This window comes from Scleropages formosus, chromosome 4, assembly GCF_900964775.1.
Source record: "Scleropages formosus chromosome 4, fSclFor1.1, whole genome shotgun sequence".
Classification (NCBI taxonomy): Eukaryota; Metazoa; Chordata; class Actinopteri; order Osteoglossiformes; family Osteoglossidae; genus Scleropages; species Scleropages formosus.
In genome coordinates this window covers 32,286,327-32,311,323 of record NC_041809.1, presented here as the reverse complement: position 1 = coordinate 32,311,323, position 24,997 = coordinate 32,286,327, and the positions used below count along the sequence as shown (strand labels likewise).

Genomic DNA, 24,997 nt, shown 5'->3' with positions numbered 1-24,997 from the left:
TATTTACCCATTTATAGAGCTGCGCATCATTACTGGATCGATTTATGGCAAGTATCTCGGTCAAGGGTACCACAACTAAAGGTGGGTTTTGAACCTGTGCCATCTGGACCCAAAAGCAGCAGCTTTAACCACTACGCTACCAGCTGCACCAAGTGATCAGCTCAGATTTTTCTACACTGGTCCCTAATTCACACCTCTACCTGTCTCAGCTGGGTTCCTCATGCTCACACAACTGCTTATTAAGGACTAGTGATCTCTCACATGCTGTGAGCTTTTATAATTCTGCTTCCTGGTCCAAAGCCAAGCTCTGTCAAAACCAAGCTACAGCTACGGCCCTCTCTGGAAACCCCTCGTACCCTCTGGGAGAGGGGGTGGGGTCACACTGGAAGAATAATGCAGGGGAGCCAGCGGAGGGAGGAGCTCCGCCACAGGAGCCGCACGCACGCATGGGGAGATAGGAGCCCGGGCGCCTCTGATTGGCTGCGGCTAATGGGATGGCCGTGACGCCGGTGACAGGATGCGCTTTCAAGGAACACAACCGACAATATGGCTGGACGTCTCCATGGCAACCTGTGCACTGCAGCATTCCCAACACAACGCAGCCCTCGCTTGAGCAGGAGGCGATGGAGACAGGCGCACGACTCAACCGGCCATTTCGCTCGACCGTGGACGGTACCGCGGCGGCACCACCGTAAAAGCAGCAATGCACTTTACTCCCTGGTACAAAATGATCCCTAGAACCGAGTGCATAATTCTTACATGGCAAACCACAGAAACGGAATAGCGCCTGAACGATTATACTCCATGGCGGCATATAAAAAGCACCAGATGTTGTTTAGTATTTAATAACAGCTCGGGCATGTGCAGGAACTACGAGCTGCACGGAACAGGCCTGCATCCAAAATCACGGAAATCATTTCTATGCATTTAGGTCACTGCAGATAGGAAAAAAAAAAAAAAATCAATCAGCATTTCAACCCCTAGTAATCAAAGAACAAATATGAGCCAGTTAATAGGTCCCTTCGCTGACATAAATCTGGGAAATCATATTTGCTGATGTAAATGGGTTAAAAAGCACATCTGGACAGACGGCCACTGAATAAAATGCTTCCTTTTCAAAGACGACATGTTTATGCTGGTATAAATTATTATAGTACAGCACTGTTTATTACAGTATTCTTGTTCAGCACTATATACATGATTATTTTTCATATTTCAACATAACAAACCAGGCATGAAATAGGCATAGATTTGCTGTTTGAAGGCACGTGGTTCTTATAAAGTACTAGAAAAATGTGTCACAAAACAAATATTAATCTGAATGCAATGGCAGATAAGGTATATTCATATATGAATTACACGATATAAAAATAAAAATTACACACTCTGCAGAGAGCAGTATGTGAGCGCCACGCACTTGATTGACCCGATCGCTGCCGGCAGGGAACGAAATGGTGAAACTGCACACATCTTGCAGCTATTTTTATTACAGGGACGACCTGAAGAGCTGCGAAAATCCCTGTTACCGAAAAAAAAAAAAAGAAAAAAGAATTGCATACGCTTACACGTAAACTGTCGGGCTCCGACTCCAACCGTCAACTACGAAAATTCAGTCTCGACGATTAAGGTCATGTTAGTTTTTAACACCAAGATGAGCAAAACTCTTCTTGGCGAAAGGAGAAAATTATGTTGAAAACATCACGGCGAGATCTATATTTAAACAGTTATTCTCAGAGTCGAAGGACCGTCTGCTAATAAATAAAAAAAGAGCGAAAAATCAGTCAAAAAAATCAAAATATCTGTATGTCTGTCTACATGCCTGTGAACTCAGACACCCAAGGTGATGAATTCCTTCCCTTCCCTGGGCCGTGACCGGTCTATCGCGCCTCACGAGGAGGCCTGATGTGGCGGCTCTCGATTTCACCGACTTCTCGAGCTTGACCCCCCCAGGTGCAACGCAGTAATTATGATGTAAAACCCAGACATTTTTCCACTATGCTCTAGGGTGCCGGAGGCCAATACCCAGCTCCCTCCCGCACCCCTCCGACAGAAAGGGAGCGGAGAGCAGGCGGCGGAGCAACGCATGGGTGCCCTTGATAAAGAAAGCTCTTCACGGGGGGGCGGCGAAAAAAAAGAAGCAAATCCTTTCAGCAGCACCGAAGAACATGGTGCGATAACAGTCAGAGTGGGGCTAACGCACGTGCGGATCGCGCCCACCGAAAGAACGCATTGAAATCTGATTCCCAGCTTGACATCTGGCCTTTGCCTTAATTTGTAATGCGATGCTGTGTAGATAATTGGAAACAACTAGCATTTCATATCAGACGGAAATGTTCGTCTCCATTTCTCCGCTGCACGGTTCCTGCCATTTCCTTGCATAAATTACACCTATATTGTTATGAAACAATGTTGACCTGCAACTCAGTGTTTTTCCTTTTTTTTTTTTTAGGCGGGGGGGGGGGGTGTGGTTTTGGCAGAATTTTACCTGCTTCATGAAATTCCACAACTGTGAAATTTTCTCTGTAACAGAATGTCACAATACAGGAAAGAATGTAACCCAGACTGCAGTTGTTCAAAAGAAAACACTGATGGGTTCAGAGGAAATATTAAATATTATAATTAAAAGGGTGCAAAAAAATGGATTTCTGGAGTTTCATTCAACATGTTATTCTATGGTCTTCAAGACTAGCTAAGAACATAGTATTTTCCTGCATCTTATGCACATCTATAGATGCACACAGCAGCTGCTTTTTATAAATCAGTTCATCTGACTTGTGCAGCACAGAAAGGCCAGCTGGGTTTTGAACCCAAGCCCTTTTGGCTCAGAACCTGGATGGATAACCAGGAGGTTTCCAGATTGTCCGGAGCACAACCATACCCATGCCCACCATGAAAAAACAGGTGTTAGCCATGCATGCAACCTCATTTCTTATTCCTTATTATCAGCAGGGCTGAGAAACACAAGTATGTTTTGGGGACTTAATATTTAATTAGGTAAACAAACTCCTGCTCAGCGTTTGTGTTACACTGCAATACAACATACATTGTTCAGAATTACAAAAAAATTCAAAATATTTTAACAGATTCCAAAACAGAATTGATGAGTATTGAATCTACACTATTATTCCCCTATTAATTTATTAATTAGTTCTATTTCTTAGTTATTTCCTAATATGCCAATCCAGCCTACCCTGAAATGAAAGGGTTATAACTGAGAGGGGAGGGAAGACGGGAGAATAAACCATCTCTCCTCAGGATTTCCCACGTTAACTTCTCCTTAAAAGGTACTACCTAACTTTTTCAGGATGCCTTCGATTAGATTTACCACAATCTGACCGCGAGGGTGTACACGAGGACAGCAGCGGTGACCCTGCTGCTGAGGATTATTTACCGTGTCAGAGCCAAAAACTGGGACAAGCCAGAGCGTCAAACGCTGAAGCTGAAAGCGCGCACAGACCCACATCTGGATCAGGGCCCAGCCTAAACGTGGCACACGGCACACAGCTGCTAATGCCTGATTAACCCAGAAAGCACACACACACACACACACACACACACACGTATATAAAAACACAACTTCTGCAATGGAAATAAACCAAGGCGCTTGTTTAACTGGGACATTTACGCACTGGCCGCCACATAGACCAGCCGAGTCGAGGGCACAGGCCACACGTCCATCAGCACCTAACTGTCACATTCAAGGACTCACATTAAGAGGCGCTTCGATGTCAAGCTCATGGCTCTCATTCAAGTGTCGGCCCAGCGTACAAATTACACAACGTTAACACACACAGTGGCTGAAACCGCTTGTCCCAGGCAGGGTCACAGCAAACCGGAGCCTAACCCGGCAACACAGGGCACAAGGTGGGGGGGGACACACCCAGGACGGGACGCCAGTCCATCACAAGGCGCTCCGAGCGGGACTCGAACCCCAGACCCACCAGAGACCAGGGACAGGCCAAACCCCTGCATCACCCTGCCCCCACAACGTTAACACTCATACTCTAATCGTAATTGAACCCGGCGTTCAATGCGAACAAACACACTGTCGCTCTCACTTAGCAGTGGCAATTAATACATTTTCATCATTTACTTTTCTAGAGCTACACCTGTTAAAGGCCTTTACAGATGCGGAAATATTAGCACATCTGTAGACGTCGAGGAGTCATGCTGTTTTTTTATTTTTTTTTAATCCTGTTGCAGCTATTTGCTTAATCCCTTTAAGTGTCTGCAGGTGGATCCCGGAACACAGGTGGGAGGAGCAGCATGCTGGCAATGAGCAATAAATGAGGGTCAAACCCCAGGCAGGTAAAGCACAGGTCCATCCCCTACTGTACAGTACAGAGAGAATATAATAATCCATAGAGCAAGTACTGCTCTGTGTGTGTGGATGCGGATGCCAGAGCAACAGGCCCAGCACCGTGGCCCGGTTTTTGTCGCCCCAGGTGGGAGCGTCTCCACCGTTTACTCAAGACACTACATTCAACTCAAAAGATGACCAGCGATACACAGCGTCTGACGAACGCTCACTGCCCTGCGCTTCGTCCACCAGAAATCGCAGAGAGGAATCATCTCCAATGGAGGTGAACATCGAATGTGAGTTTCAAACTAAATCAAAAAAGGTACAGTTGCTACAAGTTAATCCCACCACATTAATACAGGTATCTTATCTGTCTCTCCTATACACGTATATTATGCATTGCATTTCTGAATTTATTATAACTCAGAGAGAATCTCAAAAGATATACAGTATATTTGTATGTAAAACAAGGTCATTGTAGATAATAGTTTTGGTCCTATATGGACAAAATCATCTTGTTGTTGAGTCAGGAATAGGAAGGCGGTTTGACGCAGAGTATTGAGTTTATCCAACCACAATAAAAATTGCAGAACATCAGAAAATCAAATACTGAAAAGGAACAAAATGTTACACTTTCCGCGAGCTCTTTCTATCCCGGATGGTTCGGATGAGATACGTGGGAAGATAATGGCACGTCTTCGCGCCGTTCGTGCGACAACGGCATTTCTACACCATTGAGGAGGTGACAATCAAACCGAAGAAAACGTCCTACGTCCTAAACGTCCTCTTGGCTATTTATGCCATGATGGGAATTGACATAAATCTCAGAACCTGGTGGACAGATGTGGGCTGTCACACCTCTACAAGAGACCCTGTATAATTGGAGGAACCAGCGCCTCCAGGTAGCCCTCAACATCTCACACAACTTCCTGGCACGAGGGTCATTTACTGGTTCAATGGACCCTCGGGACAAGCGGTTGTTGACGATGGATGGATGGATGGATGGATGGATGGATGGATTGACAGTATTACATCTGCCTTGATAGCCGCAGGCCAGGGGTCAGAAATATACACACCCCTGGCCTGCGACTATCAAGGCAGCACCCTAATCACTGTCCCTCATTATGACTGTGATAATACTGTACGTAATACACTGCACGTCCAATCTTATTTACCCTAATAAGTATTTTACATCACCATGACGAGTGAGGGCAGAGCGTGAGGACTTTCTCGACTTTCGATGTACATGGTAGCGGCATAAAACACAAAATAGTTCTGCAATTTACTAGAAAATTCAAAGCATATCACTTGCACAATATCTGTATTAGCAGTAACCTACAAAATCGGATGGTTTTCTGCATTTCCCACACTGATTTGCGTAGGCGGAATTTGGTATCATGGTAAAAGAGGCCCATATATAGGGCGAAAATGCCAGCATGTCAAGCCAAAGAGTATCTAAGAGTATCTGAGAATGAGATTAAGTTTTATGTCTCTGTGTTTCACAATCATGATGGATTTAAAAGCAACTACACACCCAACCCCCAGGGGTTACAGCTAGACGTTGACTACGATTTTACTTCGGTCTGTTGGTCTCGGGTACAGATTTGGACATGACTTCCAACGCTCCACACAGGGCTATTAGTGTGTCGGCCCTCATACATTAACATCTATTTATTTAGCAGGTGCTTTTCTCCAAAGCTTCCAATGAACCCTATGTAGTGTTATCAGCTCACACTTCTTATTCACCAAGGTGACTTACAGTGCTAGATACACTACTTACACTGGGTTACCCATCAGTGGAACACACTCTCTCTGACACTCACACACTATGGGTGAACCTGAACAGCATGTCTTTGGACTGTGTGAGGAAACCAGAGCACCCAGAGGAAACATGCAGACATGGGGAGAAGATGCAAACTCCACACAGACATCGAACCCATGTCCTCTCGCACCACCCAGGTGCTGTGAGACAGCAGCGCCACTCACTGTGCCACCATGCCCTTCGTGGATAATAAATCTGTCATGGGGCAATGTCACAGAGCGTATCAAAAATTAATCATGGGGCCCAGTGTATTGCTCTGTGGCCTGTTGTGGAGATGCAGGGTTGTGGCCCTGATGTACAACGTCTCCACTTGTGGTGAGGAGGCCCAGGAAAACAAAGTTTGGAAAGAAGTGTGTGTCTGTGCTCACAACTCGTGAGTCGGAGTTGAGGTCCCAGCTTGAAGACTCTCACCTAACATCTCAGTAAAAGGCTGCAACCAAACCGTAAACTGTTTTATGTACCAGGAAGAGCCATGTGCTCTTGTACCTTGAACATGGTACCAAACCTCAGCTGCTCCTGTAAAATGTTCACTGGTATAAATGTATGACACTAATGATATTGATGGTAATAGTGATGATATGATTATTCTTTCTAGCTTCTTAAACAAACAAGAGGATGTTGAAGTGAAAACTGAAACACCCGGTGAGGAGACTTCATACCAACAAATAACGTAATAAAGAATAAATGAGGCTCTATTGCTGTCGCTGAGGAGGAGAGGAGTTGAGCAGTTACACTAGAACCTGTCTTAACGCAAATTATTCCAGTTATTAACGCAAATTAACACAAATTATTCCAATATGTTTCAAGAGCAGAGTTGTACTTTCATTGCATCGCCGTCGCATAAATCCTGTGTGTGAGTGCATGAGGCCCGGCTGTGGCACATAAAGAAATTCAGATACCATTAATAAGCCTAAAGTGCTTGTTTTCTTCGGGGGGGGTTGTCATTTCAGAATGTGCTTATTTTCTTTTAGGAGCACAACATAATAGCACTATAAAACAATACCAAAAAAAAAAAACAGAGCACAATAACAAAATATGTGACATGTTTTGTCTAGTTCATTGTCTTAAGTGTTGTGTTGTGTATATAATATTTCAATATTCATCTTTGCATGACATCTCGTCCACTAAGAATTATGAAGGAAACAAAAAGAGAACAAAATATGTGTTTAACTAAATACCGGTGGCCTGCAAAAACTGTGAAAAGAGCCGAAACCACTGTGAGTTGAGTGAGTGTTGTCGGATTGTGAGGCCTGCTGTACCGACTCCGAGGACACACACACACACACACACACACACACACACATACACACACTTGGCAAATGGCAACCGTTTCAACAGCCTCAGTCTTACATACGAAACAATTAAACACAGCTTGTGTGTGTGTTTTTGTTATAATCACTGAACGGAGCATCGGATACTGATGATGATGATGATGATGATGATGAGGATGAGGTGCGAACACACGATACAGATGTGTGTGTCTTAGGCCCGGGCCGCGCGCAAACACTCACTGCCGCGGCTCTGTTGATACAATGTTGCTATTATTGTTACTCTCGTTATTATAATTAATAACGGCACAGAGGAACGGATGTCGTCGCTCAATGTTATTCAGAGGTCACGAGGGAAACAAAGCGAAGCGCGCGGAGGCCCGGCGGGCGGGAAGCTGATGATGATGATGATGATGATGTGCGAAGACGCCGCTCACTGACGCCCCGTCATCATCGCAGCGGACTGCCGAGCTCCGGAACAGCGGTCCCGCCCGGGCCGAACCGCACAGACAGCGCGACCGAGCAGCCCTGCGCCGCTTCTTCTTGGCTCGGACTCGGAGTTGCACTACAGAACCCCTGGTTTTAAGATGGACCGTTTGAAGTCACGGAAACAACAGGGTGACACTGACGTGACGGCTCGGCTGTCATTTGATTCTGCTGCTGGTGCTCCGTCCGTGTCGTTAAATTAATTTCCACCACGCGTTGTTCCAGCCAGCGAGTCGCGGCAATGTGGGGGAAAAACAGTCACGCAGCACCAGGCTTTAAGGACAAAGGGTAGAAATCGGGAGCGGTTCTTACCGTGTGTTTAGCGTGCGCGGTGTGTGAAGGCCTGCGGTGGAGGACAGTGTGTCCATAGCGCGGCGCGGCGCGGCTCCGCTCCCTCCTGCAGCACAGCATCAGCATCAGCAGCCGCACAAAGCGACGGGAGGCAGAGACCCCGCCCTCCTGGGGGTGTGTGTGTGTGTGTGTGTGGGTGTGTATGTAGAGGGGAGCTCGGTGGATGCGCAGAAATCCGCACACCCGCCGTCTCGACGAGCTCCACGTTGTCCACCGGGTCCCCGTGGGAATGAATGGGATGGACGGGATGGTGATGATGGGGACCGCGGCCTGTCCGACACAAAAAAGCGCGGCTTCCGGCGTCGCTCCTGCGAAGAAGTGTGTGTGACAGCGCGGCGCTCGACCCGCTCCGCCTGCCCTGCCGCCCTTCGGACTGTATTCTCATTCACAGAATCACCTGTTCGCCCCGAAATTGTGTTTTACACGGACTGCTCGCCTACTGCGTTCATCATCATCATGGACCAAAAATGCGCGTTACAGCGAAGCGGCTCGTACGTAGCGGGGTTATAATTATTATTTTATTCCCATAAAAATTATGGAACCTGTTTCGCGGGACGAGCGTCGCTCATTTTCGCGATCGTGGGTCAATCACCTTATCACTCCGTACTTGCAACCTGTAATTTTCATTTTGTAAACTGAACAATTTTAGCCAAGTTCTTTTAAACGTCATTTATTTAAATTATAGTGAAAAATACGTAGGATGCCGTGCATACGTAATTCTAGCAAAGTCCATAAGACTCATTTTTTATTGCTGTAAAATCGGCTACATTATTTTTTACATTATTTTTAGGGGTTGTGTTTTTTCTTAAAGTCATAGACTTTTCTATTAAAGGTGCACTGTCACTTTAAATGAGCCCTGCGCGCGCCCTCTCTCTTTCTATTGCTAGGTTTCTCTACTGGTACAGCATTTCTTATAAAAGCCTTTACTTTTAATAATCCAGCCGCTGCCCTTGTTTTACTGTATAAATTCAACGTTAGTACACGGATCAAGGGTACTACAGCAGCAGTGGGATTCGAAACTTCCTTCAACTGAAAGGCTGTAATCATTAGCTGTTTTACAATAACAAAAAACAGCTTGAAAATAAATCATAAAGCATGGCTTTTTGTAAATTCACATTTACAATAAAATCCGGGGGTTTTTGTTAGTGTCTTATAATGGATATGTGACGATACACCCATACAGGCAGTACTGTATTCATATATACTCGGAACATTCAGCGCCGCCTAGTGGTGAAATTGAAGTACAACTCGGTTTCCCCTCAAAAGCGGCACTGATTTTAGCACAATGACCTCAGCTCCTCTCAACAAAGTTAACAGTTGAAATGTCATGCAGACACAGCAAAAACACATTTCATCCCCTTAAGTTTAGCAGAATCAAAGGAGTTTTAGCCACGTTGAATTGTATTTTTTCATACATATTCCTTAACGCACTCCTTTACTTAAAGGTTACATGTCTCCTTAGTACAGAATTTATCTTTATTTCATCTTGTCAATCCAAACAATAGGAGGAAACCCATTCACTGAAAACACTGTCAAAACATTACATTAAATATTTGTTCAAATGGCCATTTCTTTCTTTTGTGATCTTTTTAGTTCTTAAATATATTATTGCACACTGCTGACAATAAAATCTCTTTGTGCTAATAAGAGTATTACACAATTGCAAAACAATTTCTTCAACTACAGTTCATACCTGTTTTTTCCCTTGCTTTAAAAGAACATATTTGTCAGGTTGTTGTACATAGAGTGTTGTGAGGCTGAAAGACATCCTGAGATTGTAACAGGTTCACAAATTCTCTCCTCTGAGCTCACATATCAGAATTATTTGAAAATGTACTTCCTCCTGCTTAAGCCTTACACAGCTCCTTCTCAATCATCATTCATTTATACAGTACAGTATATATTCCAATATACATGATGTGGTGAGAAACTATTAGAATGGGATAAAGAACCTCTTTTAAATAACTTCTAAAACAGCCTGGTAATATATCACAGATAACCTTCAGACCAATATTGTAACAACATCCTTAAAACCTAAATATCTTCTGGATTCAAATACCACTAATGACAGCATAACCAGAACATTATAACATCTTGTAAATGCTTATATTTTTATCCTCACCAATTAAATTTAAGTTAATATATGCAATATTTTATATACACATACATATTACATATTATGTATTTTATATATATGTATTGTGTGTATATATATATAAAATACATTTCCATTTCAAAACAGTTTCAATTAAATGAAATGCTAACATCATCAAAAGCAAAACAATGAAGTCGAATGAAATGTGTGCTCTGAATTAATAAGACATCGTGACTTCAGCCATACTAGAACATCCACAAACTGGATGCTACAGTTTACATGCAACTCAAAAAGATCTGCTGCTTGTATTTCCAACAAAGAACATCAACAAATGTATAGAAAAATAAATCCGATACAACAAGAATTTCTGAGTCGAACTGCCCTGCATTGGCTTTGTGCTTTTTACTTGAATTTATAAAATAATAATAAAAAAAACTATGCAAAGCTTGTGCAACTTTTTTGTTGGTCACAGAACTGAATGAAAACATGCAAGAAATCAAGGCATAAAATGTACTTTAATCCTATGTAAAATTAGTAAAACTCAAAGGTTCAAATTGAGACTTCAGTGAGCCATATGAAATAAGATTACAGCACAAATGATTCCTGCACTGTAATATTTGTGCTGCATGCTGTGCTTGCCCTCAACATTGCATGATCTGATCATCAATTAACTAACATGTTTGGAAATTATACATCAGCCTGGACAAAGGCAAATAAAAACATGGGAAATATAGTGCAATATTATACTTGCAGATTGTTGTTTACAGTTCTACCTTCTTCATAATCAAATTTTATGTCCATCTGGTTGGCATCAAGGCCTCCATCACCTTAGTCTGTTGCACTTACATGTCAAAAGAGTATATTTCTGCATCCATGAACAGTCAAATGTACCAATGCTTCAGGTATAAATTCAAGAGATAATGCAGTTATTAGTGCAGTATGCTGAATAAGGTAAAGACCTTCTGGTATGTGACGGCACTGGGAATTATTCCCAGTGATATTTGTGCTGCATGCTGCGTTTGCCCTCAAAATTGTATGATCTGATTATCAATTAACGTGTTTGGAAATTATACATCAGCCTGGACAAAGGCAAATAAAAACATGGGGAATACAGTGCAATAATATATTCCCAGTGACAAAAAATGTCATTGATTACTGCTGAAGCAGATGAGATGCTTCTAGAGTATATCAAACACTCACACTTATCCCCCAGTTTTAACACTGAATTTCGTTCATGATGGCTATATACACATACTACAAAAAAAAAACTAAACCTAAAGTGATCATTTTATATGACAAGATGTACTGTATAACCAGAACAATTTAGGATAAGCACCATGCTCAGTGGTACCACAGCAGGGCCCACTCTGAGACTTTTGACAACCATCAGATTGCAACACCATGTGCTCAATGCAACCTACCCCCTATATGGGCACATACAGCTCAGTTTTACAGTATGCAACACATACTCATTATTCACTTGCACTCCCTTTATGAAGAGGGTCACTGGCAGGTGACACAAGGTGAGGAAATACACTAACAATTTTACAATTCTAGTTTCTGTTGCTTCCTCGCTACAGAACTGACCCACACAAAAGTTTTCCAAAGCAAGAGGCATGACTAATTTTGGCAGAGAAAAAAAAAAAAATTTAAAACTGTCATACTAGATTCTTATAACGTGATGTTGAATTGAAGTAAAACTGAATCATCTTGTGATGTTGAAATTGCAGTAAAACTGAATATAGAAAGACAAAGTACTGTCTCACAGAAATACACATGTGCAGCAGCCTTTTTGGTTTGGCAATATCTCCAATAACATACCAATACTCAATACTAATGTCAGACATTTGCATACCAACATTAAAGGCAAAAAAAAATTAAGGGGAAAATCATTAGATTCCCCTTCTAGTATATGAAACAACACAAAGTGAATTGTTGCACACAACATTTTTTTTAAAGAAACTACATTATTAAAAACATGTTCAAACAAACATTAAAAGTATCAAGAAAGTGAAAAAAATCAGGAAAAACATAATCCTGAATATATAAGTAAAAGAAAAGAACTTTGGCACAGAGTGAGGGGTCATGTTTAACCATATTTTCAAACAGCAAACGGACAGTGACAGAGGAGCGTGGGCATCACAGCCCCTTGTTGAAGTACACCCTCTCCAACCCTGGGTGACTCGCCTTGATCTTCTCCTGTAGCTCTGGTTCCAAGCGACTCACTGACATGGAGCTGGAAATGCCACAAAAATCCATTCTCCTTACTATGCAAATTATTGTTAGGGTTATGGCATTATTTCAATACATGAAATTACCTTTATGTTAACAATCAAAGTCCATAAAAAGTGATGAGCTCTATGGCTCAGTCTTATGGTTTAGGATCACAGAAACACTAACTGCTATTTTAATGAAGTGAATAGCATTTTCTGAGAGTGAAGTTTAATTCCTTTCAACATGTTTATACCTTCCTAATGACAGTGACAATCAAACTTATGAAGTAAATATAATTTTATAGGCTACCAGCTGTACTTAATATGAAATTAGCAAGTTTTTTTTAATTGTATGAGCATAACTTCTAAAAATCAGTGCCTGCTACAGGAAAACCAAAAACTGATATATTATCCTATCTCCTCAGAATTATCTTCTGTTATGTTTAGCAAAAATTCTGTCAAATTTCCTAAGTGTTATACAAAGTTGCACATTTATGATACTGTATAAGAAACAGGAGGAGGGGTTCTGTCTTGCATTAAATGATTGCACCAATTCAGTGATACTTTCTAAATCTTTGTCTACAGCAATTATTTCTATTATTTATTTTAAAACAATGAAAATACTAAGTTGTACACTTGAAAATATATAAATATAGTGTATACATATACACCTATACATCATACATACAGTCTAACATTGACTTTCACAAGTTTAACTTTGGTGGATTTGATTATTTGTACCATCAATAATTAAATGGGAATTTTTTGGAGTTTTGTGGGCTAGTGGGGTAAAATGCAGACTATGCACATAGACTAGAAAATGTAAAGAAATGTAAAAAAGTTTAGTAAGTCATAAATGCATAAAATATATGCATTATTAATCTATTTTATTATTTACTGTCAAAAGTATATACACACACATTTATTACAAAAAGTTAAATTTTGTAAAGAGTTTCAGTGCGCTAAAGAACTGCGGATTACGCACTCTGGGACGCCTAAAATATAAAACATACTGTTGCAGTACAGTGTATTGTTTTTCTTTTTTGTGTGTTAAATATGGTCAGCAGTATTAAGAGTTAAGGTTTGGGGGGCCTAGAGATATTTGCAATTTCTCCACTTATGTGGGTGGGTTCTATGCCCTTAACCTCCGTGAATGTGGATGGCAGACTGTATATATGTTGGGACAATGTTTTGGATGCTGTAGGTGCTTGTCTGGTTTTGATGTCGCAAATGTCAGACAAATACACTTTCCTTTACAATAAAGGTGATGGTCAGAAATTACCCACCTCTTCTGTGGAAACAGTGCACAGCAGAGCGGTGTGGCAAACACCAAGCTGAAAGCGTAAATGTACAAAATGAAAATGACAAGGCTGTCAACAAAAATTAAAAGCTGTCCCAATCCAGCCAAGCTGCCCATTGCTATAAGATTTTGTAGCTGAAGCAGGAGGAGGTGTAACGGACATTGCACTTGGATTCAAAACGTTTATGTTTTCAGACTTGCAGTATTATTCTAGGCATCCTTCAGTATAAATGTGTTTAAGTTTAAAACTAAATTTACTTTGTACTTCGAACTTCTTTGATGGTACTAGTTGTATATGATCACTCCAGCTTGTAAATTTTCAATTTAATGGACCAACTCGGGGGGGGTGTCCGTCCAATATTGCTTAATGCCTGTTAAATCCAAATGCCATAAACAGTGCCTACATGGAAACAGAAGCCTGCTAAATAATAGATATATTTTTAAGCACGCCACCTATTTTTAATTGACATGTCAAATTTCAAATTGTTATAGATCATTGATTAGAAAATGATAAATAATAAATGTACATATGTACTAGTTACCCGTTGCATTTGTAGCACAACTCACAAACTACAGAGATACTGACATATTACATTTACATTTATTCATTTACCAGACGTTTTTCTCCAAAGCGACAGACATCATATTAAACTATTATGGGGAAGCACAGAAATACTGGCATAACCCAAAATCTGTTAAATTGAGAATTTCCGGTAACTCCGTATTTCCAGATTCAGGGCAACAGAGTTGAGTGAAGTTCTCAACTAACTTCTGCTGTAGAAAACACTTGAAAGACCTTATATAAATGCTCAAAGTGTGTTTCTCCAAATTACTCTTTTCAAACAGACTGAGAAAGTGGTTATTTTATGTACAATGAATAAAAACCGAAACCTATATGATTACTCACCAGAATCCTACCAATCCAACCTGAATGGGTGCACTCATCCATGGAAATTTCTGGAAATAAAGAACACAGTTATCTTGTGAGGTACTAGGCATTTTTCTTTGTGCTTAGCAAGAGGGAATTAAAAAAAGTGTTTCTGTATCTAAGGGAGTTCTCTCCAAGGTTTATTCTGGTTCACCATCCCTGAAAACTCCAATGATTGCACTAGTCAAAAGCCACACCATCCTGACACTAAAAAGTCAAACCATTTTAGTTCCCATCAATGCACTGATGTCTATAGGAAGCCACTGCTCTGCATAAAACCAAACCCAGTTCTCACATACTTCAAGTACACATCTTTAAAAGCTGGGTTACTGAGAAAGTCACCTGTTCACATATTTTTCAGTTAAGATACATATTGAAGAAAGAAAAAAAAAAAACTGCAAATATTACAATCACCTTCAGAAAGGCTTTCTTTTCCAGTGTGTTCATTAAGAAGGGTGGAATAGCTGAAGAAATTAGGAAAATACAATGCAACAATGTTAATAATACAAAGACTGACTCAATTCAAGAACTCTTAAAGAGCAAAGATGACCATGACATCCTTCTCTGTGGTTTACATCTTGATGCACATCTATATAGCATGACTTATTTTAATAAGATTCCATTATACCAAGAACAGCTGAAAACAAAAAAAAAAAGCACACACTCTCTCAGCCACTCGTATAGTATTGGAACTTTATACTTGTACGGAATATTATTATGAAAATAATCAAGCGTAATCTGCTCAAAGTTATTAATTATTCAGTCATTGCTCAGTTGATGCCTTCTTGCAACTTTCACCATTTGACCTAGTTATACAGCTGGATATTTTTACTGAACAGTTCATGGCGAGAACTTTGCTGAAAGGTACTACAGCATTAGAAGGGAGTGGGACTCAAACCAACAACTGACAAGTAAATGTTCTGAACAATCATGCTACCTAAAGAACAGAGCAAAAGAAAAATATACTGTTATTGAAGTAAAACAGAAATAAGGTGCCGAAATAGTTTCTTTTTTTCAATCTTTCCTAATCTGATATCTACATATTCCTTGGCTTTACAAATATACTCAAGTTACAAATATAGGACATACACTTTGAATTCCAGGGTAAAATAAAAACAAGGTTTATAATGTCAATTAGATTCTAATTTCTTACAAACATGATTTTCTTCGTGATAGGAAAACAGGACTGTAAATGTGCACTAACCCATGCCAGGGGCAGCCATGAGAATTCTGGACACAACCACCTGTGTTATGGCCTGCTGGGCCGCGTGTTTAGATTCCCCTAACCGGTTGTCATTGTCGTCTGTTATCGGAATGCCGTACTTCAACTCTCTATAAAACGCAAAGGATGAGTAAACAGAAAATTCACAATTATGCAGGTATACCAGCCAAAGCTGTACTTTATGATCACATAAATTCAAGTGCACATAAAAAAATGTGTACAATTATTTTGAAAGAAATAACAGATGCAAGTGTTTTTTCTGCTTTCGTCAAGCTTACCTTTGTCTCATCAGGGGGATATTGATGCAGTTGGCAGCAGCTACAGCAGCAAAGGGAACAAATCTGCCTATAAGTGGTGAGACATGCTGCATAAGGAAAGAGAGAGATTAAATTACAATACAAAAGGCCACATCCCAAACAACCATATCAGTATGGCTTCTCCTGTTTTACATTAAAAAAGTATCACCAATTCCCAGATAACATATCCATCTCATATCCAATTTCAACTTCATTTACTCTAGCTGATAATAAATACACATACTTAAAAAAAAAAAAAAAAAATGCACCATCCAGGAAGAACCTGAGACAATACAAGCCCAGTGGAAGTGATGGGTTACGCATGGGCATTGCTTAGGAAGATGAAGTAGGCCAAGTGATGCACACAAAGATGGCGTTAAGTGCGTGAATACCTTGGTTAGTGCGTTTAGCCCTAAAGCGGTGGCGACGGCACCCGTGGTGGCGGACACATACGCAGTACCAAGCTGACTGAAAACGAGAGACTGAGATTAACTCTGACATGCAGCACATGAAACTTCAGATCTGAAGGTTATCCAGAAATGGAGCTGTAGGAAGCAGTAAAGGATAGTGTTTTGTACCTGACAGTGATGGGTGCATCGCCACTCCTGTTGGTGTAATTTACTATGGCATTAAAGGACTGGTTGATCCACTGCCAGAACACAACAGCAGGAGTTGTCCTGTGAAAGACAAAGTTGCACAGAAGTTACCAGCAATAGGATCCTACAAAGACTGAGCAAAAAACTGAGAAGAGATTAACAGTAAGGAATCCTTGTTAACATTCTTTCCCTTGAAGAAGATAAAGTCAGTTTTCCAGGGTGATTTAAAACTAATCACTCATGGAATGGGGTCCTGTATAATTAAAACCCATGACAACAACTTGTAAAAATGTTCTTTCTTCTTCTTACAATGGGCTTATAGTATTTCAGAAAAAAACACCATCTACACCATACTGAATACATACTGATCATTAGGGAACATTTAAGAAAATGAATGAACACAAAAAATTAAATTCACTGTGTACAGAAACTTAATTATGCTTAGCATAAGGAAATATGGAAGAGCATCATATTGTCATATTGAAAGTGTCAACATCGATTTAGGTCTGTTTAAAATCACCAGGAAATCATTATTGTTAAGCATTTATCTGGTGGTTTTCTCCAAATAGCTGGATTCTCTCTGGCAGGGTTGTGCATCCTCCTACTGCCCAAAATGTTTAAATGAAGCGTGATGGCACATGCCAGTCAAACAAACAGATTTAATGACATGAATATCCTTAACGTCAATGTAAATAAAGCTTCATTTTCTTGATCAAATGTTGATAATATAATGTTAAACATTTGTTAACATTACCCAACAGATGTGTTTGTGTGCTTTGCAGAAAGACATAAGCAGAGATCTTATTTCATAAACATCCATGAGGCAAATTATGAAATTGTCTCCATGCAGTGTACTGTTTATCAAACCTTGTGCTTTAGAGGTAGACTCTGGACCACTGCAATACTGCAGTGGGCAAGTGGTTATTGGTAATGACTGAGTGAATGAAAATATCACAAAAATGATCAAAATTATATTTTTCTTACAAACATAACATTTGACGTGCTATCATTGTTATCCATAAAATACCCTTTATTTTGGTATGAGTTAGGGTTTAACCCTAACCACTAAATTTTAGGAAGTACCGATTATACTTTTTGCCCCTAAATAAATAATATTAATTCATTTCCCTCACAGCAGAAATTAGTTACTAGTTACAGGCACTGTTATCATTAAAGATTCTACTGTTCCCCGAGCAGATTGACTAAACTGTTATTTTACATCACGGAGAGCATTTCAAACACTTGGAATAACTGTAGATATTAATCACTGGACGCAACACTGTATGCAACCATTCAAGGATTTTGTTGAAAACAGGTGGTGAAGCTCTGTCTTTAACGCTAAATGAACATCCTTAGTATACAGCCAATGTCCAGTGTTGCAATTTCGCTTTTTCACCTGCAGTAAACCACATCATGCACCTGAAACCACCCATTTCAAATTGATGACAGATGCATTTCCTTGGTGTACTCCAGGATGCAGAATCTTCTTTAAAAGGTGCTGAGCAGCTACACTGTGGTTAACTAAAACAAATATTCAAAACAGAGCCAGATTGTTGGCTTGTGAAAAAATGACAAAAGGAAACAGATTTTTCAGTGTATATCCTCAAGTAATTTTAGTTTTTCAGTAAGTATGTACAATGAAATAATTACTTGTAGAATGTCATCATGCATCCTGTGATGGTCATGTTCATGGGGACCTGGGCAGACATCCGCCCGATCACAATCATTTTCTCCCCGGTATCTGGGTGAAATGCAGAGTCGTAGATGTACTTTGCCCTCCACAACTCATCTTCAGTTAGGCCTGGGGACACAATTCCTTGCCTTCAAATTAAAAGGAATGAGGGGAGAAACCAGTATGAATGCCTACAAGAAAATGGAAGCTCCAGAATAAATGACAAAATGAAAGGTCTTCTGTGAAAATTTAAGCATGAGAACCTTCGGCGGTATCGATGTTGTGGTGGAATTCAATTTCAGATTCATACCTGTAATCCTGAATAATCTGCCTGGCAGTCTCCAGTTGCTCCTTGGACAAAAGTATATTCCTGGGGTCTGTGACTGTAAAAAAGTGTTTGGCTCTTCCCATGAACGTCCCCTGATCCCATCTCGGCTCCTTGATATTAATGTTGGTGTCAAGCTCCGAAGACATGGTGTATCTGTGGGGATGAAGAGTCATATTGAAAATGGCAAAATCCACAATCCAACACAGCAACCATAATGGCATCAAGGAGCCAGTTCAGGAAAACCGACAGCCTTCTTAATACCTGACTATTACTGTCTGCATAAAATGAAGATGGAATTATTCTTAATAAAATGTTTCGTAGTGATGTATACCTGGAAGAGATAAATTTTAATCTTGTATTGTGTGTCGGGGGAAAAGCCAAGTATCATTTCCACTTAAAGAAACAACTAGTTACCTGAACTACTGTATGCAGGAAAAAAGGGAGGGAAACGATACTTGAACTGAAGCAGTGAAGGTCCCGGTGATATTGAATAATGGCGGGTAAGTAACAATATAATATTGAATATTTCACCAGTGTGGATTATTTATACCCCCATCATCAAAATAAATCTGTCTCTTCTCTGAGGAGACAAATTCATCGAGAGTAAGTAATAAGCGAACCTCACGGAAATAACTGAACACTTGTGAGGCAAGTGTTCACAACGGATTTGAACGCGTTCGGCCGTATCGTATTTGTGAATTCATTTCATTTGTGTGTGTGTGTGTATTGAAACCCTTGGCTGTTAACGGTGTCACACGACACTGCCTGGCTGCTGTGGGAGCGGAGCTCCGGCTCCCATGTTCCTCCCGCAGCCATCTTTACTGTAACGACGGAACGGGGAGTCACCGCTGGACGCGCGCGCGGCCACCTCAGACGCGTTCGGTTCGGCGCGAGTCGATCGGCGGCGGACACGCGCTCCTTGGCTTGGGACGCGCGGCGCTCGTCTCTTGCCCACACAGTATTCCCGCGCGCCACGTCGTCCGCTCCGCACATCTCCCTCAGAAATCTTACAAATAACGTCCAAATATCTGTAAAACTGACACACACAGCTGCGTGCAGAGGACACCCGCACTCCGCATTGCATCTGATGACAGAATAATATTCTGATCTGTCGAAAAAAATCGCACGCCAAACCAAAATATAGAGTTTAAAAAGTGAAATTCCGTCATTTTGTTTTTAAAAAAGCGGTCTGAATTAATTGCATAGCTAATTAGCACGATAATTAACACGAACAGGTGGGGATGGGTGCACTAGTCTACTAGTCACTACTATGCGAAATCAAATCCCTCGAGTCGATTGATCTGTTATTGATTCGCCGCACTGGCAATCATCAACCAGCGATTTCACGGAACACCACATCATTTCCCCGTTAGACACACTGCAGTGGCCACGATAAGTGCCGATTTCCTCAGGTCGAACACTAGAATCTAGGAAGGAAAAAAAAAAAATCTCTGAACAGAGTGTAACATTGATATTCTCCAGTTAATCATGTTATCTAACTGCCTAAAACGTATTTGCGTGAAACGTTAATATTTCCTGACGTGTCTCAGACGCGGCCACACCACCACACCAGTGTGAGTCACACAAGTCAGAAAACTCGCAGTAAGCTTTCTAACGTGCCGGTACCGGAAAAAAAATACACCACTTATCGACATAAAGAAAGAGCACGGGGCGCCAAGAGGACTCGACCCACAGCGTTAAAAGGCGACTTACTGCACCGATCCCGTCCGCTGTTCCCCGCTTCTCGGCTCAGCAGCGAACCCTCCGCGCGCTTCGCGAGGCTACCAACCTCTCGTGCTGACACGGCTCGAGACTGACTTCCGGTTTCATGCTCCGATTATTTCAAAATAACAGTCCGTACGGGCGCAGCGCGCGGTTAAAGTCCTCGCGGACCGACTTCATAACGCGCCCAAATGTAGCTATAGTAAATATGCACAACCTACATACAGTAATTTTCATGATTGCCTGTCCTAAATGTGGCCACTTTTTATAAGACTTGGAATGAAAGTGTACTGGAGAACTTTCAGTGCATTAATAATGAAGTTATGAGGCACTATGTGAAGAGTATTTGAAACTACACACCCTGCCTTCCTCAGTATAGTAATATTAGTTAAGCGCAGGGCATTTGCTTGTTTTACACTCACTTAAAAGTATATTTCCTCGATTACAGGGCTTCAACTTTCCGCTCCCGTGGTTTAACTGCAAAAACTCAACTCTGCAACTGAGTATCCCCTCTGCGGGGGACTGAAAACTTGCATAAAAAGTGCTCCCAAGTAATTTTTTCGGCCTTTAGGTCACAATATAATTCACTTTTGTTTGTCTCCGACTTCTCATTAAGCACTAACGCAAACATAAGGAAAAATGGAAGAAAAGATTGTGAGGCAGAAACTGAATGCAAGTACAACTTCAACATTACATTTCAGAAATGTAGTTCCAGAATTCCTGGCCATTTCCTAAGAAAGTTTCTTTCTTTGGGGAAAAAAAAAAAAAGAGAAACCGCGTGACCGAAAGAGTTCCGTCAATCACGTGGTTTAGCATTATAATTGTTTAAAGCGCATCATGCCAATCAATGTAATTCAATTGGCATTTACCAGTCTTTTTGCAAATGCCAGAATAAAAAGCACATTGGGCCTGCGAACACCAAAATATGGCCTTGACATTTTTCACGTGGACACTGGTATGGTGCAGCAAGTTTGGCTGGGTCCTGCTCTCTGGCAGGTCAGGGGTTCGAGTCCTGCTTGGGGTCCCTTCCGGCGGACTGGCATCCCGTCCCGGGTGTGTCCCCTCCCCCTCCAGCCTTCCGCCCTGTGTTGCTGGGTTAGGCCCCAGCTTGCCGCGACCCCACTCGGGATGGGCGGCTCACTCACCGACATAGCTGCAAGCCAGATGCCTTCCAGTCCATCACTCTGTCCCATGAGCATGAAAGTTCCTTCCTGGACTGGAAACTGCTGTGGCACCACCATCTACAGCAAGAAAACCCTCTGGTCTGTGGCCCTGGAGTTCCAGCACCAGGAGGTTTTGGCTTGCGTTTGTCAGTGAACAACCTAATTCATTCCACTGTGACTCCACTCCATCTATCAGCTGTTAATGGGGAGAAGTGAGTTAATGAACATTTTGGATTCTGACCTCCAGAGCCTGGAGATGAGAAGTCCTGCCCTAAACAAATTACTGGATTGCAGATAATATGTGATCAATATAGGGATGTCCTTCAGGGTATAGATACAGCTACAAAAGTCCATCTGTCCAATAGGATCTCTCTAGGTTTCCTTTTGACAATTAGCTAGTAAGACAAACATCTGAAAATAATAATTAAAAAAAACCCACAAAGTCTCTTATGAACCATAATTAATCCATGGATTTAAGGTTGGGTGTATTTTGCTCCAGAAGGTTGCTTGGACTGGGTTAGTAGCATTGAGTTAATAATTTAAATGGATATATTGTAGACATGAACCACTTTGTTCAGTGTTTTAAGATGGGACTACATTTGTATTTTGGATACAATATGTGTTGAGATGCCCCCACAAAGCTCCAGCTCACCTGCTTCTACAAAAGAAGGAAGATGGTATTGAAAGCTACATTCTCATTGCTGCTGTGCACTTTATATAAAATCCTACATTTCTGTTCTAATTTCCTGTACCTAAAAAGTAAGAAAATGCAAGTAGTTACAGAGGAGTTCAATGAAGGGTAATTATACACCCCTGGTTGGGATTTGAACCAAACTAAAAATATACTGTATATATAAAGACAACAGCTCCGTAGGCGTATCTAGCGATGGCAGCCGTGGAGTACCTAAAAACTCTTTTTGTAAAACTATATCTAGAACGCAGAGTTCAGCAGTCTCCAAAAATAGAATAATATGTTGATTATTAAAATTTTTATTTATTATCACAGTGAAACAAGTCAGATGTCACAAGTGATCTTTTATGAAGTTTGACCCAGACTGTGTGGAACTGACTTCTAGAATACAGCATTTGTGACAAGAATGGCCATGTTTATCCTTCCCCACCCATAACCTACTGTTTAGAGATCTTCCAGTTCCATGGGCCACCTGGAGACACATGTGGGATCTATTCAGTTGTTGGAGGTGGACTGTGTGATTGCTATTTGAGACTGGAACAGTGCTGCCTCTGCTTAACCTAAGAACTCATTAAAAGGTTTGTTTGCACGTGTCTGTTGAGATAGTCTCCACCAATGTTTTTGGTTATGGAAAAACTAAATCTGACATGATAGTTACTCACTGGGTTCTCATAGCTTATGGAAGTTATCATCATTCGTGTTCCATATTATCAGGTGGCCAGCAAACCTTCTTGGCTTCTCTCTGATCAATAGCAGCAGGTAAGCTGTTCCAAGCAGCATGGTGGCACAGCGAGTAGCGCTGCTATCTCACAGCACCTGGGTGGTGCGAGAGGATGTGGATTTGATCTCTGCTCAGTCTGCGTGGAGTTTGAATTTTCTCCCCGTGTCTGTGTGGAAGCTCTGGTTTCCTCCCACAGTCCAAAGATATTCTTTCCAGGTTCACCCATAGTGTGTGAGTGACACAGAGAGTGTGTTCCACTGATGTATGGATGAGTGACCCATTGTAAGTAGTGTCTCTAGCAGTGTAAGTCACTGCGGTGAATAAGGTATGTGGGCTGATGACACTACATAGAGTTCATTGGAAGTTGCTTTGGACAAAAGTGTCTGCTAAATAAATTTAAGCACCAGGCAATGCTCCCACTTACTGGAGTGACTGCTGAAGCCAAAAGAATATGAAATTACTATAACTGTCTCAGATGGTGCTGTGAGGATCATGTCTTTGACTTCTCCATGCATTTAACATCACACGCCCTGGGCTGTACGGAGTGAAGGTATGATCACTACAGGTAAATACTTGCATTATCTTCTCGATTACGCACTGTTTCACTGCTAGACCACATTTTGTACAGCTGCAGGGTTGTATGAAAAGCATGTAGCCTATCAAGAGACAGTCTTGGTTACCTTGCTGCTGAAGTTACAGCAGAAGTTCTCAGATGATACAGCATAGTTGGGTTCTCTCCTTGTGCAGAGACTCATATTGCAGGAGTATATTTTGTTGGATTGTAGTGTATTTTAATTGTTTCACTTCCTATTAATTTGTGGTATGAGCACTTAACAATAACGAATATACTGACTGATTTCTCTTGGATTTCCTCTTCTGTCAATTTGCCGATTAAGTTTTGTCATCACGTGATCAAATGACTCATCTCGTGGACAACAAGAAACTAGCTCCATCCACAGGTGTGGTGAATGAAGCATGAAATGCTTGAACAGTTATCAAGGTTGTTGAAGAAAGTGTTGACTTGTTGAACCAAACAATGAAAATCACCAGGTTCAAGGCAAGAACTTTCTCATCTGACTTTCAGAATGACTGCCTCTTTCTCCCTGTATGTTAATTAATGCACATCCAGTTGCAATTGTGTTGTTAGTAAAATATGTTCATGTAAAAATGCAGTTGTGCCCTGATGTGACTGTTTTTACTGTCATGCTTTTTAGTGCAAGACTCAGCAGTTCAGACAGTGTTTTAGCCAGCCATCCTAACATGTTTTAATAAACCTTTTCCAGACCCACTTCACCCAAGATCTCTCCATTTCATTGACGGTGTAACTGTTCACGCATCGTAACTCCATGAGCATCCCCAGATACAACCTTTATTCAGCCACTACTCTGGCATTGTACGTGCTTATTTGTGTATTTTATAATATTTTTTTAAAAAAAAATGGTAGGAGGGTATCGGGATTTGTCTATCCTGTGTTTTATGCACCTACTCGATCGATGAACCTCGGTGCAGCAAGTGGTAGGTAACAAACTAGGTCTGCTTGAGACTTTCATGTCTGCAACTAGGTCTCCTTCTCTCAATGTAATGCATAAATTGTACTTTTGCTGAGATGTACGTCGCTTTGGGCAAAAGCGTCTGCTAAATGAATAAATGTAATACACATCAGTGTAATGGTACAATGTACAGTATTGACTCATGACAAAAATGTACTTTTGTGACATGTTTGGAAGATTTTCTAGGACCTCTTGACTTGAATGTTGCGTGTTTGTTTTTGTAGTCACCGCTAGTGATAATGTGAATGTGAACAATGCAAATTTAAATTGATG

The 24,997-nt window shown here is 41.1% G+C and overlaps 2 protein-coding genes across 3 annotated transcripts in view; both read right to left on the bottom strand.

Annotated features, from left to right (window-relative positions):
* jakmip2 (janus kinase and microtubule interacting protein 2) overlaps positions 1 to 10,378 on the bottom strand; it is a 33,677-nt gene extending 23,299 nt beyond the window's left edge. The window contains exon 1 of the mRNA XM_018751552.2: positions 8,189 to 10,378. The gene's annotated coding sequence lies outside the window, so the exon portion shown is untranslated. The remainder of the gene's footprint in view (positions 1 to 8,188) is intronic.
* Positions 10,379 to 12,393: 2,015 nt separating this feature from the next.
* Positions 12,394 to 20,668, bottom strand: LOC108934205 (sideroflexin-1). 2 transcript variants are annotated; one of them, XM_018751762.2, is made up of 11 exons: positions 20,591 to 20,668; positions 18,860 to 19,030; positions 18,528 to 18,698; positions 16,860 to 16,958; positions 16,674 to 16,749; positions 16,264 to 16,349; positions 15,968 to 16,095; positions 15,178 to 15,227; positions 14,743 to 14,792; positions 13,822 to 13,869; positions 12,394 to 12,558 (listed from the first exon to the last, which is right to left on the bottom strand). In XM_018751762.2, the coding sequence occupies exons 2-11, from the start codon at positions 19,021 to 19,023 to the stop codon at positions 12,462 to 12,464; spliced, it is 969 nt and encodes a 322-aa protein (XP_018607278.1). In that variant the 5' UTR covers positions 19,024 to 19,030; positions 20,591 to 20,668; the 3' UTR covers positions 12,394 to 12,461. The 2 variants fall into 2 exon arrangements, with proteins under 2 accessions (XP_018607278.1, XP_018607277.2); XM_018751761.2 differs by lacking the exon at positions 12,394 to 12,558 and having other exon boundaries at positions 13,437 to 13,869.
* Positions 20,669 to 24,997: the final 4,329 nt, after the last annotated feature.

What these genes read in the sequence shown, in the direction of transcription:
- LOC108934205 (XM_018751761.2), bottom strand. Translation starts at nt 19,023, where the DNA reads ATGTCTTCGGAGCTTGACACCAACATTAATATCAAGGAGCCGAGATGG. An exon ending in CATGGCTGCCCCTGGCATGG is followed by an intron (nt 15,228 to 15,967) that starts GTTAGTGCACAT and finishes TAATTTCTTCAG; the next exon opens with CTATTCCACCCTTCTTAATG. An exon ending in GTTGGATTGGTAGGATTCTG is followed by an intron (nt 13,870 to 14,742) that starts GTGAGTAATCAT and finishes TTACGCTTTCAG; the next exon opens with CTTGGTGTTTGCCACACCGC.